A 17,192-nucleotide genomic window follows, 5' to 3' on the forward strand; every position below is an offset into this window, starting at 1 on the left:
ACTCCTTCAAGATTGTTGGAAGACCATTTCCGGTGACTACCTCTTGGAGCTCATCAAGAGAATGCCAAGAGTGTGCAAAGCAGTCATCAAAGCAAAAGGTGGCTACTTTGAAGAACCTAGAATATAAGACATATTTTCAGTTGTTTCACACTTTTTTGTTAAGTATATAATTCCACATGTGTTAATTCATAGTTTTGATGCCTTCAGTGTGAATGTACAATTTTCATAGTCATGAAAATACAGAAAAATCTTTAAATGAGAAGGTGTGTCCAAACTTTTGGTCTGTACTGTATATTACTGAGCAATTATCCTCAGGAGGATTTTCATTCACTAATGAACTTCCAGTTCTTTGTTGTCTCCACCCTATTTTCTCTTTTGTTTTCAGTCCATATGTATATATATATATATATATATATATATATATATATGTAACGCGTCTGGGAGGCGGAACCTCTGAGCAACTTATACAAGGGGGCGGTCCTTGTAAGGAAGCGGGTGGCGACCAGGGAAACAGGCAGGTAGTCACAGGAGGTGACCGGGACAGTCTCTGGGAAAGCGGGCAGGAGGTCACAGCAAATGACCGGGGCAGTCTCTGGGTGGACGGGTAGGAGGTCACGGCAAGTGACCGGGACAGTCTCTGGGTTGAACGGGCAGGAGGTCACGGCAAGTGACCGGGACAGTCTCTGGGTTGAACGGGCAGGAGGTCACGGCAAGTGACCGGGACAGTCTCTGGGTAAAGCGTAGGTACGACCTGTGACGGCTGAGCCTCCAGGTAGGCTAGCAGGCAGATGGCAGGTGAGCGCTCCCAGGTGAGCGGGCGAGAGTCTCTGGACTGGCAGGTGGTCACGGCACGTGACGGCGGAGCCTCCAGGTAGGCTAACAGGCAAGTAACAGGTGAGCGCTCCCAGGTGAGCGGGCAAGAGTCTCTGGACTGGCAGGTGGTCACGGCACGTGACGGCGGAGCCTCCAGGTAGGCTAACAGGCAGGTAGCAGATGAGCGCTCCCAGGTGAGCGGGCAAGAGTCTCTGGACTGGCAGGTGGTCACGGCACGTGACGGCGGAGCCTCCAGGTAGGCTAACAAGCAGGTAGCAGATGAGCGCTCCCAGGTGAGCGGGCAAGCTGGTCCATAGACAGACTGACTGGTGTCGGAAGGCAGACCGTTGGACCTCAGGCTAGCAAGCAGGTAAGCGGATAACAGGCAGAAATCAAACAGCAAACTGGCAGGAAACTGGCAGGTAACTGGCAGGTAACTGGAAACGGGACCTGAGGGCTGAAGCAGAGTAGTGAACAGTGCAACAACATTGCTCGGGCACCTCCATTTCGGAGGAGGTGCCTTATATATGGTGAAGTCCTCCGGCCATTGGCCGTGGACTCCTTAGTACGGCGCGCGCGGCCCCTTTAAGAGGGAGGGAGCGCGCGCGCGCCCTAAGCACCGTGGCCGGGAAGGAGCGCGCGCTGCCAGCAGAGCGGGAGGAAGACGCCGGGCACGGAGCGGAGAGGTGAGGGGAACAGCGTCCCTGCCTAGCAGGAGGCAGGGACGCCGACGCTACAATATATATATATATATATATATATATATATATGTCTTTTATCTATGGTAATGTTACCTATGATTAAGAACCCTTCTTGGGTTCGAAACGCGTAAGGTCAGCCTTACATATGGCGCTTTTTTAATGGAACTAATAAATTGGACGTTTTAACTTTACATTTCTTGTGATGGATACGGAGAAGGTGCTGGAGTTTTTCTAAACCACTTCCTACTGCTTCTCATCCCTGGACTTGCTACCAAGGATTTCCGTGCACCAGTGGACCCTTATGGCATATGCATGGTAGGCTGAAATTTCCCTTTTTTTCCTTATATGCTTGGAAAAGCACTTGACAACCCGCATGCGAAATCGCATGTTCAAAACGCTTGACAAACACTTCTACCTGGCAGAAAAAACGCATGTACAATCCGCATGTACAATCCGCATGTACAATCCGCATGCATTTTTTCTGCCAGGGAGATGCAGAAACGCTCAGGAAAAATCCGGAGCATTTCTGCATCGTGGGCACATAGCCTAATTGAAAGATGTACTCGATTTAAATAAAAAACAGTGAAAGGTCCTCTATCTGGCCAGGAGCTAACCTGTGTAGGGCTTTAATAAGAGTTTTTTGTGTTTTACACGTAATGTTTGAAAATGCATAAATACTCATAGAAGTCAGTTTTTTTGCTTCTTCCTGAGCATGTGACCTTTTGTGATGTGGTTCATCAGGAAATTAACGTTCAGTTTTTGCTGCATTATGTATCACTGTGATATATACAGACCACAGTGGTTAACATGTACAGACATCCTGTAAAAATCCTAACAGATGTATTAGATGAATAACTGAACAATCTACTGTGATCATTCTACTGAGCAAAATATGGATTGCCTTTTAGAGAAAACTAGCATTTATCAACAGACAATAATGCTGTCTCATTAGACTCTAAATATTCTATATCTTATGCCCATCGACTAGTACTGAGTGAAATGATTTGTTGCAAATAAAATTTGAGTAGATCCTTTAGGAATTTGCTGAACTCGTTGAATTCAAACAATTTGCTATATGATTTGTGGGAATTACCTAATATGGCCACCACCATTTTACAGATTGCAGATGATTGAGAAGGTTAAGGCTAAGTGCCCACGATGCAGAAATGCTCCGGATTTTTCCTGAGCGTTTCTGCATCTTCCTGGCAGAAAAAACGCATGCGGATTTTACATGCGTTTTTCGTGCCAGGAAAGAGCGTAAGTGAAGCATTTTGATCATGTGATTTCGCATGCGGGTTGTCAAGCGCTTGACAAGTGCTTGACAACGTGGTCACACTATATAAATCCATGCAACCGGCATGGAATTATAAATTGTGTCACCAAGTTATAGTAAAAGAATGGTAAAAAATAAAAAATAAATATTATACTCACCTTTAGATGGCCCCCGGTCTCCTCCGGTGCATCCGGTGTGTTGGGCGGCTCGCGGTGGTCTAAAAGGACCTTCCATGATGTCATTTAGTCATGTGACAGGTCACACGATGCCACAGAACACCAGGATTGGCAAAGTCGCCACTGGTGCCCTGTGCTCTTCACAGATGAAAGCAGGTTCACACTGAGCACATGTGACAGACGTGACAGAGTCTGGAGACGCTGTGGAGAGTGATCTGCTGCCTGCAACATCCTTCAGCATGACCGGTTTGGCAGTGGGTCAGTAATGGTGTGGGATGGCATTTCTTTGGAGGGCCGCACAGCCCTCCATGTGCTCGCCAGAGGTAGCCTGACTGCCATTAGGTACCGAGGTGAGATCCTCAGACCCCTTGTGAGACCATATGCTGGTGCGGTTGGTCCTGGGTTCCTCCTAATGCAGGACAATGCCAGACCTCATGTGGCTGGAGTGTGTCAGCAGTTCCTGCAAGATGAAGGCATTGAAGCTATGGACTGGCCCGCCCATTCCCCAGACCTGAATCTGATTGAGCACATCTGGGACATCATGTCTAGCTCCAGCCACCAACATCACGTTGCACAACAGACTGTCCAGGAGTAGGCGGATGCTTTAGTCCAGGTCTGGGAAGAGATCCCACAGGAGACCATCCGCAACCTCATCAGGAGCATGCCCAGGCATTGTAGGGAGGTCATACAGGCACGTGGAGGACACACACAATACTGAGCCTCATTTTGACTTGTTTTCAGGACATTACATCAAAGTTGGATCAGCCTGTAGTGTGTTTTTCCACTTTAATTTTGGGGGTGACTCCAAATCCAGGCCTCCATTGGTTAATAAATTTGATTTCCATTGATGATTTTTGTGTGATTTTGTTGTCAGCACATTCAGCTTTGTACAGAACAAAGTATTCAATGAGAATATTTCATTCATTCAGATCTAGGATGTGTTATTTGAGTGTTCCCTTTATTTTTTTTGAGCAGTTTATGATTAAACTCCCTGTCTAACCAGCACTGTATAACGTAACTCAGCTAAATAAACACTTTAAAAAAACATTTATATTGTCCCCATTTCCTATGCTATTGAGGGCTTTGCCTTGTCAATGGGGCATTAGTTTCCCCCAGACTAGTCGGCCCTCTTTCCATGTTATCACGCCCCTGTGGGCATGATAACATAATTTGCATGAGCGGCATCATCGCCAGCTCATGCAAATCTCGCGCACATGCTCTGCTCATTTCAGCAGCATCAATGCGTCTCTGAAGCTGGGGGAAGCTTCGGAGAGACACACTGCACATGACCGGAAGATCAGAAGATGGTTTCCAGTCATGTGCAGTGCATCTCTGAAGCCGGGAAGCGTACACCCGACTTCAGAGACGCATCGACACTGCCGAAATGAGTGTCACGCATGCACAAGATTTGCAGGGGCTCGCGATGATGCCGGCTCGTGGAAACTATGTTATCACGTCCGTGGGTGTGATAGCATGGAAAGAGGGCCAACTAGTCTTGGGAACTAACGCTCCACCAACTAGTCAAAGCCCTCAATATCATAGGAAAAGGTGACATTATAAATGTTTTTTTAAAGCTTTTATATGGACTGTCCCGAACGGGTTCACCTTTTCGATGGTGGGATGGCTTAAATACTATTTTTGATCAAAAACAGTGTTACTAAGAACCCTATTTTATTTAAATGCACTTGCTTTTTATTTATTTACAGCAGGGTTTATGTTCTTGCTTCTTGTAGGTTTTTCTGATTATATGGGGCTGGTTAGGCAGGGAGTTTAATCATACAGACGTGAATGCTGCTGAGCTGGAGGGCATGGGGGACCTGACAGATTCCCTTTAAATTCACCACATGCAAAATTAGAGTGGTGGGTATCTCATTGTTAACAGTATTAGTAGCCTGAACATCCCTTAACCCCTTTACCTCCGAAGGTGGTTTGCACGTTAATGACCAGGCCAATTTTACAATTCTGACCACTGTCACTTTATGAGGTAATAACTCTGGCTTCAATGGATCCCCCTGATCGGGCGCGATCGCCGGGGTGTAATAATACGTACTTCGTCAATAAGGCCCAGGGTGCAGGTATGTATTATTACGCTTATTACGCCCCATGTCAGAATGGGGTTAAAGAAATGTGTCACAATTTTTTTAAATTAATAATAATAATTAATAATATATAAACAATTTTTTAAAACAAAATAAAATGTACTATATTAACATTTATTTTTCTATTATTTTTTTCTTTAGCCACTGGGAGCTGACATTTTTATTTGCTGGTGTGTAAATGTCACAGCACAAAACTTTCACACTAGAAAAAACAGCAACCCCAGGCCATATTAGACTTTGGTCAATGTCTGACCGCATCTCCTGTTACTGTCGCTGTCTCAGCTGCGAACAGTGTATACTCCCTAAGTGCGCTTATAGGGAGAGAACTGTCACTCCAGGGCACCGGGTGATGCCACAGTCAAACATACCTGGCTGAGATCATACAGCCAGTGCCTGATAGATGTTGCCTATGAATCAGGTAGCATATATGAGCTGTCAGGTTGCCTTTAAGTGGATGTCCAAATACTCAATGTGGCCAAAACGGATTACAACCGATTAACATCTTCCACTTGACTGCACTATACTACATAGCTTGGTGTCATTAAAAGAGGTTGCTAAGCCCAGTGCAATTTTTCAGCAAGCACTATCAGCATCTAGACTTCTTGGCTATTTGGAATCCACAAATTCTTGATGGGGACACAGGCAAGACTCTGTCGAGGCTTTTAATCACCGCTTCTTAAAAAAAATATTAAATCAGCTTAATTCAACAAATTATACATAGCTCTGGCTATCACTTATAAAATTATTTACTAAGGAAAATTAAAAGAAGGACATAAAAGTGTTCCTAGTGCAGCATTATTGGTCAATAGAGTTCATCTGTGGGATTTTTTTCTCCTAATATGGGACAATCAACACCTGCCTCAGAGAATTTTGTCTTTCTCTGGACCAACATGGATGATAAGTTGGATTTGAAGAACCTGAGTCTTTTTTTCAACCTAATATAATAGTCAGAAACCTATAACTAACAGTACTGAGAAGCTACATCATGATTACTGGTGAGAATTAACATGAAAGAGTCTGATGTTTCCTTTATTCTTGAATACAAGACTGTATGGGTTTTTTGCATTGCTCAATGTGTAAGATGTTTTACACCTCCCATTTAATTATTACAAATCCTAAAATGAAACATAAAATACTCTTCTATCAGATGCTGGGACATTAATGTAGGTAAGTTATTTATAATCTATATTAGAAACTGTATTCAGTGGTTCTCTGCTTTCATCATAGTGGGATATTGGTAGTTGCACAGCTAAAAGTAACTTATTAGTTAGGTGCATGTAAAAATTCTTCAATTTTTTAAGGCACTTACATGGTTTGTAATTTAACATATGTAGGTGTCTTACAGTGCAGCTAATATACTGGGCAGAAAGACCCAAGTCATTTAGTTCAACATTGTAGTGGTGCTTCCTACTAGTGAGGCTACGTCATGCCGTCATCTCCATCACTCCGGCATTGAACATTAGTTGGACGCATCCACAGCATACAGCTGTTACAAGCAACAGACTCTCCTGTATCTGGGTATGTGTTGAATGCATTTAGGTATTTTTCGTTACATGTCCAAAAATAGATGGAGCAAGGGAAAGTGTAAAATAGATAAATCACGTGACTGTCGTCATCTTGCATCCTCTGGACACAGAAACTGCCAGTGCTCACGTTGCCGATACCTGGGCAGCAGAGAGACTTCCAATTCAGAGCTGAAGTGAAGTATTAAGTCTGCATTAGTTGTAAGTGACAATACAGTTTGTAGCCTCTTAGTAAATTTTCATATAAAGTGACCTATCCCCTATATTATATATTACACAATATGTAAATTAATTTCTCTTTTTGGATAGACTGAATATATTTTTGTTGAAATTTTAAAGTGTAAAGATATTAATAATCGTTCAATGTATATGTGAGCTCTACAGATAGAGGTTTCTGAATAGGATTAATTCACTGTGTATTTGGGATTCCACAGTGATTAAAACATGGCTGTCACCTGTACAAAAAGTATAAACTCCAAAATGACCCAAAATGAGGAAATATGTGAATAAACACAAAATAAACAGATAATCAGATCACTTATTTATGTTCTACCCTTTATAGAACGATAATTAAACGAATAAAAATGACAAAAAATATTCTAATATTCATAGCTACAAAGTTTACATTTTAAGAGACGTAACTCATTATATAATTTCACATTTGCCGTAGTTACATTAAGAGTTGTCATTTCTATTCAAGCCCATTGTAAACATTTCCCATGAAACAAAATGTAAATTTTTATGTACTAATTTATGTATGTAATATTCTCTGGGAGTAACGTAGGTTTTAGTACAGCTAGTGTACACTGTGTATTATTCGGATGGTCTCATTTTTGGAACAGGAACAAGACTTGATGTCCTGCCAAGTAAGTGGGAATAAAAAAACAAAAAAAACATGATATACATTTAGATTTATATTCTACATAAAACACTTTCAGAACATTTTTGGAAAGCTGAGAAGATTTGATTTACTACAAGTTTTTCACTAGTTGAGTGATTGAGGTTTACCCAAATTTTCATTGTTCTAAGCCATATTTTACATTATTGACCTAATTACTAGTCTTTAATATTTATTCAGATTTTATTAGAAATTATTGGTCATATTGTTTGAACTACAAACATTTTTTATATAATTCGAACATTTTTAATCTTGAAATATGCTAATTACATTAAAAATGCAGGTTACAGGAAAGGAAATGTATTAGTCATTTTCAAACAATATTATAAATGTACATTGTTTTATAATTTATCTCATTTATTTAAATGATTTCTCATTTTGATTAAAAATAAAATATAAAAAATGCTTGTTAAAAAATATGTTTTTTATTTAAACCTAAAACAACATCCAGAAAGTGATTTCAGGCTCTTTAAGGGCTTGTGTTCATTAGATGTGTGATATTTTCAACTGGCTCCATATTGGGTGCATGGAATATGCTAATTAACTTTTACTAACTTTTTAAGGAATGGAATAAAAAACAGCAATTTCACCACTTAGTTTTTCTTTTTCAATTTAAACCTTTTACTGTTCTGTAGAAATAATGTGAATAATACCAAACGCATAGCTAGCACAGATTCTTAATGTTTTATTAGTTTTGTGTAATAATACCACAGCTCAAAAAAAAATAGTGTTTATAATTCTACCTTTTATAATTCTTTTTCGCAGAATGATTAATATTTAATACATCTATTTTGAGGTACATATAAGTTATCCAATTGCATTGATGATTTTTTGTGGCTTGGACATGTTGCTTTAATGTTATTTTAACTACTTTATATCGTTACATTAACATGTTAAAAAAATATATTTGTTTGATTTTTAACTGCGATTTTTTAAACAATTTTTTAAAACTTCTATCAAACGCCTTCCTGAAATTTTTGTTTTTCTGCGTTTGTTTTCTCCTATTATTCTTTCAAGACTCATAATTTATTGCAATTACACAATAGGGTTTTGTTATTTTGCAGAACAAGTTGTAGTTTTGAAAGACACCATTAATTTGTCAGAAAATGTCCTGAAAAACAGAGAAAGAAAAATCCCAGGGCAGTCAAATGGTTAAAAAAACATAAATCTGCCATTTATTTTTATGACATTCATTTTTTTTTTTTAAAAAATGCAGACTTGAGAAAAAAAAAACATTAACATTTTTGCTTGTCGCCATGTTTTGAAATATGCAATTTTTGGGGAATTTGGCGAATATAGGTTTATTTTTTCTGAGGCTAACAGCCATTATTATCTGTATAATTTTTAGGAAATTTAGACATTTTGTTGACTTGTTCTTGCATGTTTGGAGGGAGGAAATTTGAGGGAGTTGAAATTACCTTGTCATCTAAATTCATAAAATGAATTTTGCTACGCCATTTTCCAATATACTAACGGTACATTTACATCTGCCTAACCAAGACCATTAAAAGAATAACATTTGTCTATATGCATGTTGTCAGATTGTTTCTGGGTGACCGAAGGGAATAAGGCATGCTGTAGTTAGTGTACATCCATGTTGTTTTGTATGTTACTAAAATTATTATTGTCCGACTTTGATCTTTCTGATATTCCAGGTAACAAGCCTACTACTCCTCCTGAAGAAGTGTTTGAGCTAAAAGCTAAAGGAGATGTCTCCTCCATCGCCTGCCTGGCAAAAGATTTCTACCCCAAGGATATTGAAATTTATGTTAATCAAACCAAACAAGAAAATGTTCACACAATCTTGTCCAAGGAGGGATTATACAGTGCGGTCAGTGTTCAGAATGGGAAGTATGAGGACTTTACATGTGAGGTCAAACAGCCTCAAAACTTGACAACTGTAAAGTCAAAAGGTGATAAAGTATTTTCTCTTTATCTGACATGATTCTCAAAGTAACTGGAATCAGTAATATTATTTGCTTTGTTTTAGACTGTGTTCATGACAAAAAAATTTGGTTCAATTTTGGTTTCAGTGTATTCTGCTTTTGTAGTCAAAAACACAGAAAACACTGAAATGTAACAAATCCCACAAGTCAATGTGCATTGCTAGGTCCATTACAAATAAAAAATGCTACAAATTTTACAAATTGTGATAGCAAAGCTATTCCCCCACTTCAACTGATTTTTCAGTCTACATGGAATAGCTCTGCAAATATTGATACTGCAATTTTTCCCCATTCAGATGAGGCCTGGTTTGGCACATGGAGAGGTAGGACATTAGTGGTTAGGTACCATCCATATTAAAAAGTACACCTTGACGTGGTTGGATGGCTTTTGAGCTCTTTCATCAAAAAGCGCTTACTAAGTACCTTACGTTTTTAACGTTTACAGCAATACTGCAATATTGGAGTTCATGTATTCATTAGTTGAAAAGATATACTATGACTTGGACAAATTACATGACTTGTATATTCTATGACTATATGAAAAGGGATATTTTCTGACTTGGAGATATTCTATAATTTGGATAGGCCTTGATTGTACTATAGCGCATGTTCTATAACAAGTATATTTTCCTTTATATTATGAACTGTCAGGGGATCTTGAATCAACTAATTTTCTAACTTCCCCAGGTAGAGATGGTTTATGTGTGTAAAGGGAATAAATTTAAAGAGTTATTTAATGAATTACTTTGTATTTAAAAGTTTTAATAACTATGGGTCAATTTACATTTCGAGTATTTTTCTAAAGTTATCATTGTCAGGGAATATTCGGACTGCAATACTCAGACTGGCCGGTCATATTCCTATGCAGCTGTCATGCTCGGGTCCGTAGAGCCGCCGACCAGTCCGTGCACTGCGTTTCGATATCCATCTGATTTTACAGCTGTCTGATTTATACGGCCATCTGGCTGCACCCTCAATTAAGGGTGTCGAGTGGGGCGGTTATTCATCCTTGGTTTTTTTAAATAATGATGTACCATATTGATGCCATACTGCTTCTTTTCCAGCACTACTCGTGTACCTCATCAGTCTCCATGCTTCCTATTCCGCTCATCAAGCATGTGACTGCTACAGCTAATCATAGTGATTAGCTGCAGTGGTCACATGTCTGTACAGCCAGAAAGGGATGCATCACTAAGGCAGCCAAACTCCCTTTGCGGTGCAATACCTATAAATGGATATATTATTCATCACAATAAAGGTTTGAAAATTTTTTTGGGTGACAAATTTACTAAAATGTTTCAGTCCTCATAGTCACTGCTTTCAAAGTTAAATTAAGGGATAAACAGCAGTGGGAAAAATATTGCTTCCAACATCGAATATAGCGGTCAGCTTGGAATGGGTCACATGACAATTCGTAATTGTTACACACCTTGATTATAATGAATAAAATGTTACTCTATGAGCATTGCATCCTACAGAGAATGTCATTATTTTCTGACAGCTTTGCTCTTTTTATATTTAGGGTATCAATATACTATATAGCAATCTTCTGAGCGCCTTCTGCTCTATCAGATACTTCCCTCAGATCAGACACGATGTTCATCATAACAGATTCCCTTTAGATCAGACAACTTCAAATGCAACAGAACTTATCAACCAGATACAGAGATCATAGGGGAAATAATGCACGTGGTTTTCTACGAGCTTACTAAGCATGAACGGCTTTCATCCCGTTACACAAAGTCTGGAAAATGGAGGCTGTTAGATTATTTTACAATTCTAACTACTATATACAATACATTTTTGATAATGGCTGTGTTCACACACCATGGTTTTTTCAGCATTCATTTTCTGCAGCAAAACCTGATTTCTTGCCAGGAAGTTTTTCTGGATTTTTGTTGCTGTTTTCTTGCTTTTTTCGGTGCGTTTTTTCATCGTTTTTTCATTGTCCTTTTGTCTCGGATATGCATGTACATAAAGTTCAGTGAAAAAAAAAATCTCATTCTGGTTTAGGCACAAAAAACGCTGAAAAAAAACCGCTGAAAACTCGACAACCTGTGTTTTTGGTGCGTTTTTTTCACCACCCATTACTTCTAATGGGTGAAAAAATGCTGCAAAAATGCTGAAAGAAGTGACATGCTCTATTTTGCAAAAAAAAATATGTAAGGCACAAAATCCTGAACAAAAAAACCAAGGTGCGTGCATGAGATTTCAGGAATCTCATAGACTTTGCTGGTACTGCAAAATGCAGCTGAAAATTTGCATAAAAACTCATCAAATAACGCTGAAAAAAACATGATGTATGAACATAGCCAAATTGTTACAAATTACTCTGCAATAATCACTGAAACACTAGAATAGAAAATTGCTAAACTGTTTCCTTCCATGCAGGTACTGATAATCAAGCTGAAGAGGAGACAGACAGCAGATGTGAGAGAACAGATAGCTCTTGTAAGTGACATGTTTTAAAGAAGCACTCCTCCCATCAACATTTTTATCCTCTTAATATATTGAAGTCACCATATTATATAGCACTGTGTACTTACAATTGCTCGTTTTGCCTTTCTACCCAGATAATCCTTCTCTTTTCTATTAGGTCTATGACATCACGTGATTATATTCTGAATAGCTGAATCCTTCTAAGCTCTATGTAGAAACAGGAGGTCAATTATCTCTGCTCTAGTCATGAGTCACTGCAAAAGTCCATGGCTGGGGGGGGAGCTGAGCAGCTGAGTCAGGAATTGAAGAGGGGGATGATAAAAGCAGGGACAAGAGACGTCCTGTTTCTACATAGAGAAGAGAAAAGAGAAAAATGTACTGGGTAGAAAGACAACAGGAGCAATTGCAAGTACACAGTGCTGTATAATATGATGACTGCAATATAGTAAGAGGATACAAACTTTGATGGGAGGAGTACTTCTATAGGTAATAGTATATCATATCAATGTCATTTATCCACTGCACATTAATAATAAAATAGGCAACTACTGAAATGATTATGCTCATTCTCTCACTATTTCTATTCTGGGAACTGTTAGGGAATGTCCTGTAGGCAGTAATAGTTATTTCCTCAGGATGATAACATCTGACCACATGCCCCATTATAGAATATGGAAATTTTGGGGGAGGCACTCTTGTAGACTCTGCATACCCATGCATTACATGTACAACATTTCACATGAATGACCACCACGCCATGCTACTTTGCCAATTGTATATGCCCAGATGTAGATTATTCCTATAACCTCTATAATGACAGTCTTGCTTTATTTAGTAAGTGGTTTCTGCTCCTGAACAAGGTGTAGAATTATATTCTGGTTGGCAGAGTGCCCCAGATTTCATCTTCAGTAAGGATGCTCTCCAAAATACTGGGGCACATGTTTACACACCATCATAACTAGAAAGTATAGAATTGCTTAGGAAATGCTTACTGCTTGATCATGAACTTAATGGCTGTGCACTTATACTCTAATTTCTGCTGTTTTCCAGTTCACAGAATGGAGGAAATGAATATGCTCTCCTTAACCGTAATGGGGATGAGGGCATTGTTTGCCAAAACTCTGGTCTTTAATCTGATCTTGAGTGCAAAGATCTTCTTAATGTAAGGTGAGCACCAAATCCATCCAGGTATAAAAACTCGATAAAAATAGATAATACATATATTTCTGGCAGTAGTTATTAAAACAAATAAGGGATTTGTGGCCTCGAAGTACATGAATGAAAAAATAGATATGGTTAAAATGGAACCATACTGGCTTTACAAAGGTGAGATTTTCTAAGCCGATTACATGAAAATCATTTCTAGCCGAAATACACAATTATAACCTTAAACAGCAGAATACAAGCCAAGAGATACCAACTTACTTCAAATATGCTATTATCTGGGAAACAGAGCAAAAAATTATGAAAAAATAACATTTTGTGACCACATTCACGTGTCCGAGTTTTGCATACATGTTCTTTTTTTTTTGCAGATAACACAAACCCTTTAAAACTTTCGGCCCTATTCACACATTTGTTTTAAAAAGAAAATGCCAATATCTCCAAGTTTCGTTTGATTCACAGACCAAACTCACACATGTCAATGAAGTAATGGACTGCACATGGATGCCATCTGTATTGCACCTGTGTGCTGTCCATTAGAAAGCATGGATGTGTGAATTTGGCCTAAGGCACTACTGTGCATGTCCTTGAATGGGTTGTACTATAAATGGAAGTGGTCACCTATCCACCCTGTTTGAATAGAGCGATGGTCCCGCTTGCGACACCACCATTCTATTTATTGTCTATAAGAATTCTTAAAGCACCACTCCGGCATTTTTTTTGCTTCACCACCAGTGGTATCACTAATGCATGTTCCCTGCATCTAATAGTATATTTACCAGCCGCTGTGTTGTATTCGCCATTCGCAGAGTGTAATAACAGTTCAAAATGCTTACAAGGAATGAGTTAACCTGAAAGCCTTCTTTAATTCATGAAAATTACATAGAGTTTGCCTATGGTCACAAATAATGTAGATGATTGTGTTGATACTGAAACTTTTGAATATATAACTTTTGTCTTTTATTAGAATAAAGGATACAGAGTTTGATCACTGATGTGTTTTTTTTGGCAGACGCCACTGTGAAGATGTAACATTTCCGGCTTTATTGATGATTGCATACCTGGGTCCGATCAGCAGCTTTCTCCGGACTGTTCTATCAAATGCAGATTACATCTAGAAAACATGTCCAGGAAATCTGTCTGTCTCTAATAATAACTGCACCACTCCCATATACTTTTAATTTGTGCAAATGGTCTCAACTGGTAATGCCCCCCAAATCTAACAAAAAAAAAATCCCCAAACTTTTGCGACTTTTGACATTTTCATCAAAAGTGCCAGTGTTTTTCACAGCAGAAGTGCTACTCCAGTCCTTGACTCAACTCAGAAGAAGCCATGAATTAAGTGGTGTTCGCCTCTTAATAAATTTGGCGCCTCGTACTCCATCAAGACTGACATAGCGCGACTGTGTGATACACCAGTCTTGATTAATCTGTCCCGGTGTCTTTAACCTGGTTGCCAATATATCATTCAGCTTGCTTAGCTATTTTACTATAAAATACATATTGTATATCATATTTAGCGTGCGCTGCTGCCTTATTCATGAATCATACAAAAATTTCTCAAATGGCATCTCATATATTCAGTATAAATAATATTTCCTTAATAATAAATAATAATATACATAAGTAATACTATAAAAGTGGTTTAATAAAAACAATGTATTCAACAGGTTTCCATAAAGAAATATGTATTTAGTGTTCTTTAAGTGGCCAGTGATGTTTCAACAAACTTCAGAAACAAAATCAATCAAACAAATATAACAACCTTTATAATACATCTCATCAGACAAAATAGCTTCTTTCTCCACTTATATGCTTCTTCTCTTCCCCCTTCATTTTTTCTCATGTTCTCTTGAGTAAGACAGTTAAAGCCTGTTTTGTTCAAGACAAGATGAGCAGCTAGCTGACTGAAGGATCAGATAATAGCTGCTTAGTGAAGACTATGGAGCAGAGAGTTGGAGGAGGAGTGTGGAGCTGAGTAGGTGAGAGAGACAGAGACACACACATATTGTGCTGCTGCTTTCTCCTAAGTGTTGTTGTGCTGGAGTCACAGTTAAACTTCTCAGTACTGCTATACAATGTCCTCCATGCTGCTTCTTCTGAATATATGCTATAGAGACACAGGAGAACACGAACCCTCATTTCTTTGTTCACTGTATATGAAAGATATGGCAGAAGCTGCTCTCCATCTACTAACTCACATATACAGACCACAGCTTATTCTAAAAAGTTACCTAAAACTTAGATACTCTTTACCTTTTTAGTTAAAGTGTGAGATGCATCAAATGATTTCCGATTAATTCTGTGAACATCAAGGATTCACTTGTTGGTGTAACAGATTGAACATATTTGGGTTTGCGACAACCGGAGGTTAAGCCTAACTGTATCTATTGCTGGCGAGAAGAAGCCACTCTTATTAGCTGATGTGTACAATAGCATAAAGCTTTTGTGTGCAAGAGGATTCCTCTAGGGGGACTGAGCTACAGACCACTGGATATATATTTCCAGTCTGAGGCTTTGCACAGCAGGCGCGATCAAGTGACGTAATTGCTACGTAGAGTCTCAGTTGTGCAGACTTAATGGCAGATGAGGAAGTCATCTCTCTCCTTCGCCATATTATTTAAAGGGACTTTGTCAGTACAAAATGACTGTTCAAACCAAGTACAGGCACATAGTACATTATGGTGGAGCCAATAATTTAAATACACCTTCCCACCTGCTTGGTTTCCATCTATTTCCTCTGTTTTCTGCCTCTATGAAGCCAGAGCTGTTAATCAAAGAAGAGGAGGTAGGAGATTGAGGAATAAACAAGCAGGTGGGAAGGTGTATTTAAATGATTGGCCACGCCATGAAGCACCAAGTGCCTGTACTTGCTTTGAACAGTCATTCTGTGCTGACAGAATCCCTTTAAATAATATGGTGAAGGAGAGAGATAACATCCTCATCCACCATTCAGTCTGCACAACTGAGACTCTATGTAGGAGGCGCAATTATGTCATTAGGTCCCGCCTGCTGTGCAAAGCCTCAGACTGGATATATATATCCAGTGGTCTGTAGCTCAGTTCCCCTAGAAGGATCTTCTTGCACACAAAATATTGATACTCTTGTACAGTCCAGCTAATAAGAATGGCTTCTTCTTGCCAGCAATGCATACAGTTAGGTTTAACTTCCTGTTGTCACACACCCAAACATGTTTTCTTTCTTAATTTCATATTTGTGTAGCATAAATAATAATGGGAGTATTCTCCAAACTAGTATTCCAAAGGCACAGGTTTAGTTCTCTCCTTTAGCCCTTGAGCTAAGTAATTTTGTCAAGATGTGCAGATTCATTTTAATGGCCTGGTGGATATAACCAAATATTGTAATCGGTTAACTCAGTCAGTCCCATAGACTTTGAATGCCATTTGAACAGTTGAAACATATTTAAGATGCATTTTTCAAAAGTGTGCCCTAAATCTTACTAACATATAGTTAAAAAAAGAAAAGACCAGATGGAAGGTAACTTGATTGCAAGATCAGTCCACTCAAGGTTTGTCGTTATTTGTTATTGTGACCACATAGCTTTTCTTCTTAATTATGCCAGACATAAATTCTGTAGGCCAGGAGAAATACGCTATTATCTTAGTGTTGACTTTTGAATTTATGTGCTTTTCTTTGATTGGTCAAGAAGCACAGAATATTATTTGTACAAGGCCACGGCCCCTCTATCAGTATTTGGATAGTATTTGGTCAGTATTTTTCTCAGGTATGGGAGCTAAAACCAGGTGAGGTACAATCAGAGAAAAGGTATAATAGAAACAAATGCACCATTTCTGCATTTTTGACCCAATCCTGGTTTTGGCTCCCACTCCTGAGAAAAAATACTGACCGAATACTGACCAAATACTAATAGCGGAGCGGTGGTCTAAGTCTGGATTTTGACACTTGAGTTCATATTTACTGCAACTTATTGTCTGCTAGCTTTGCAAGATAGGGGCGCAGGGTCTTTGAACAATGGATGTTTGCTAAATATGTTGATTAACAATTGTGTGGGCCCTGTGGCTTGTTGACTCATAAAAGAGAGGAGGACAAACTATGCAGATCGATTAAATTCTCAAGCAATGAGAGTTAAACTCATCCCACCTGCCTCCTGACCTGTGGATGATGACATGAACCACAGG

General features: G+C 38.9%; 1 gene segment (V, D, J or C); it reads left to right on the forward strand.

Annotated features, from left to right (window-relative positions):
- Positions 1–4,965: 4,965 nt before the first annotated feature.
- LOC141253123 (T cell receptor delta constant-like) lies at positions 4,966–14,738 on the forward strand. The segment is given in 6 exon segments: positions 4,966–5,038; positions 7,377–7,451; positions 9,139–9,396; positions 11,821–11,880; positions 12,919–13,035; positions 14,045–14,738. Coding segments are annotated over 5 exon segments (582 nt in total).
- Positions 14,739–17,192: the final 2,454 nt, after the last annotated feature.

This window comes from Phyllobates terribilis, unplaced genomic scaffold, assembly GCF_046119375.1.
Source record: "Phyllobates terribilis strain yellow unplaced genomic scaffold, ASM4611937v1 Scaffold_1__5_contigs__length_1240528914, whole genome shotgun sequence".
Taxonomy (NCBI): Eukaryota; Metazoa; Chordata; class Amphibia; order Anura; family Dendrobatidae; genus Phyllobates; species Phyllobates terribilis.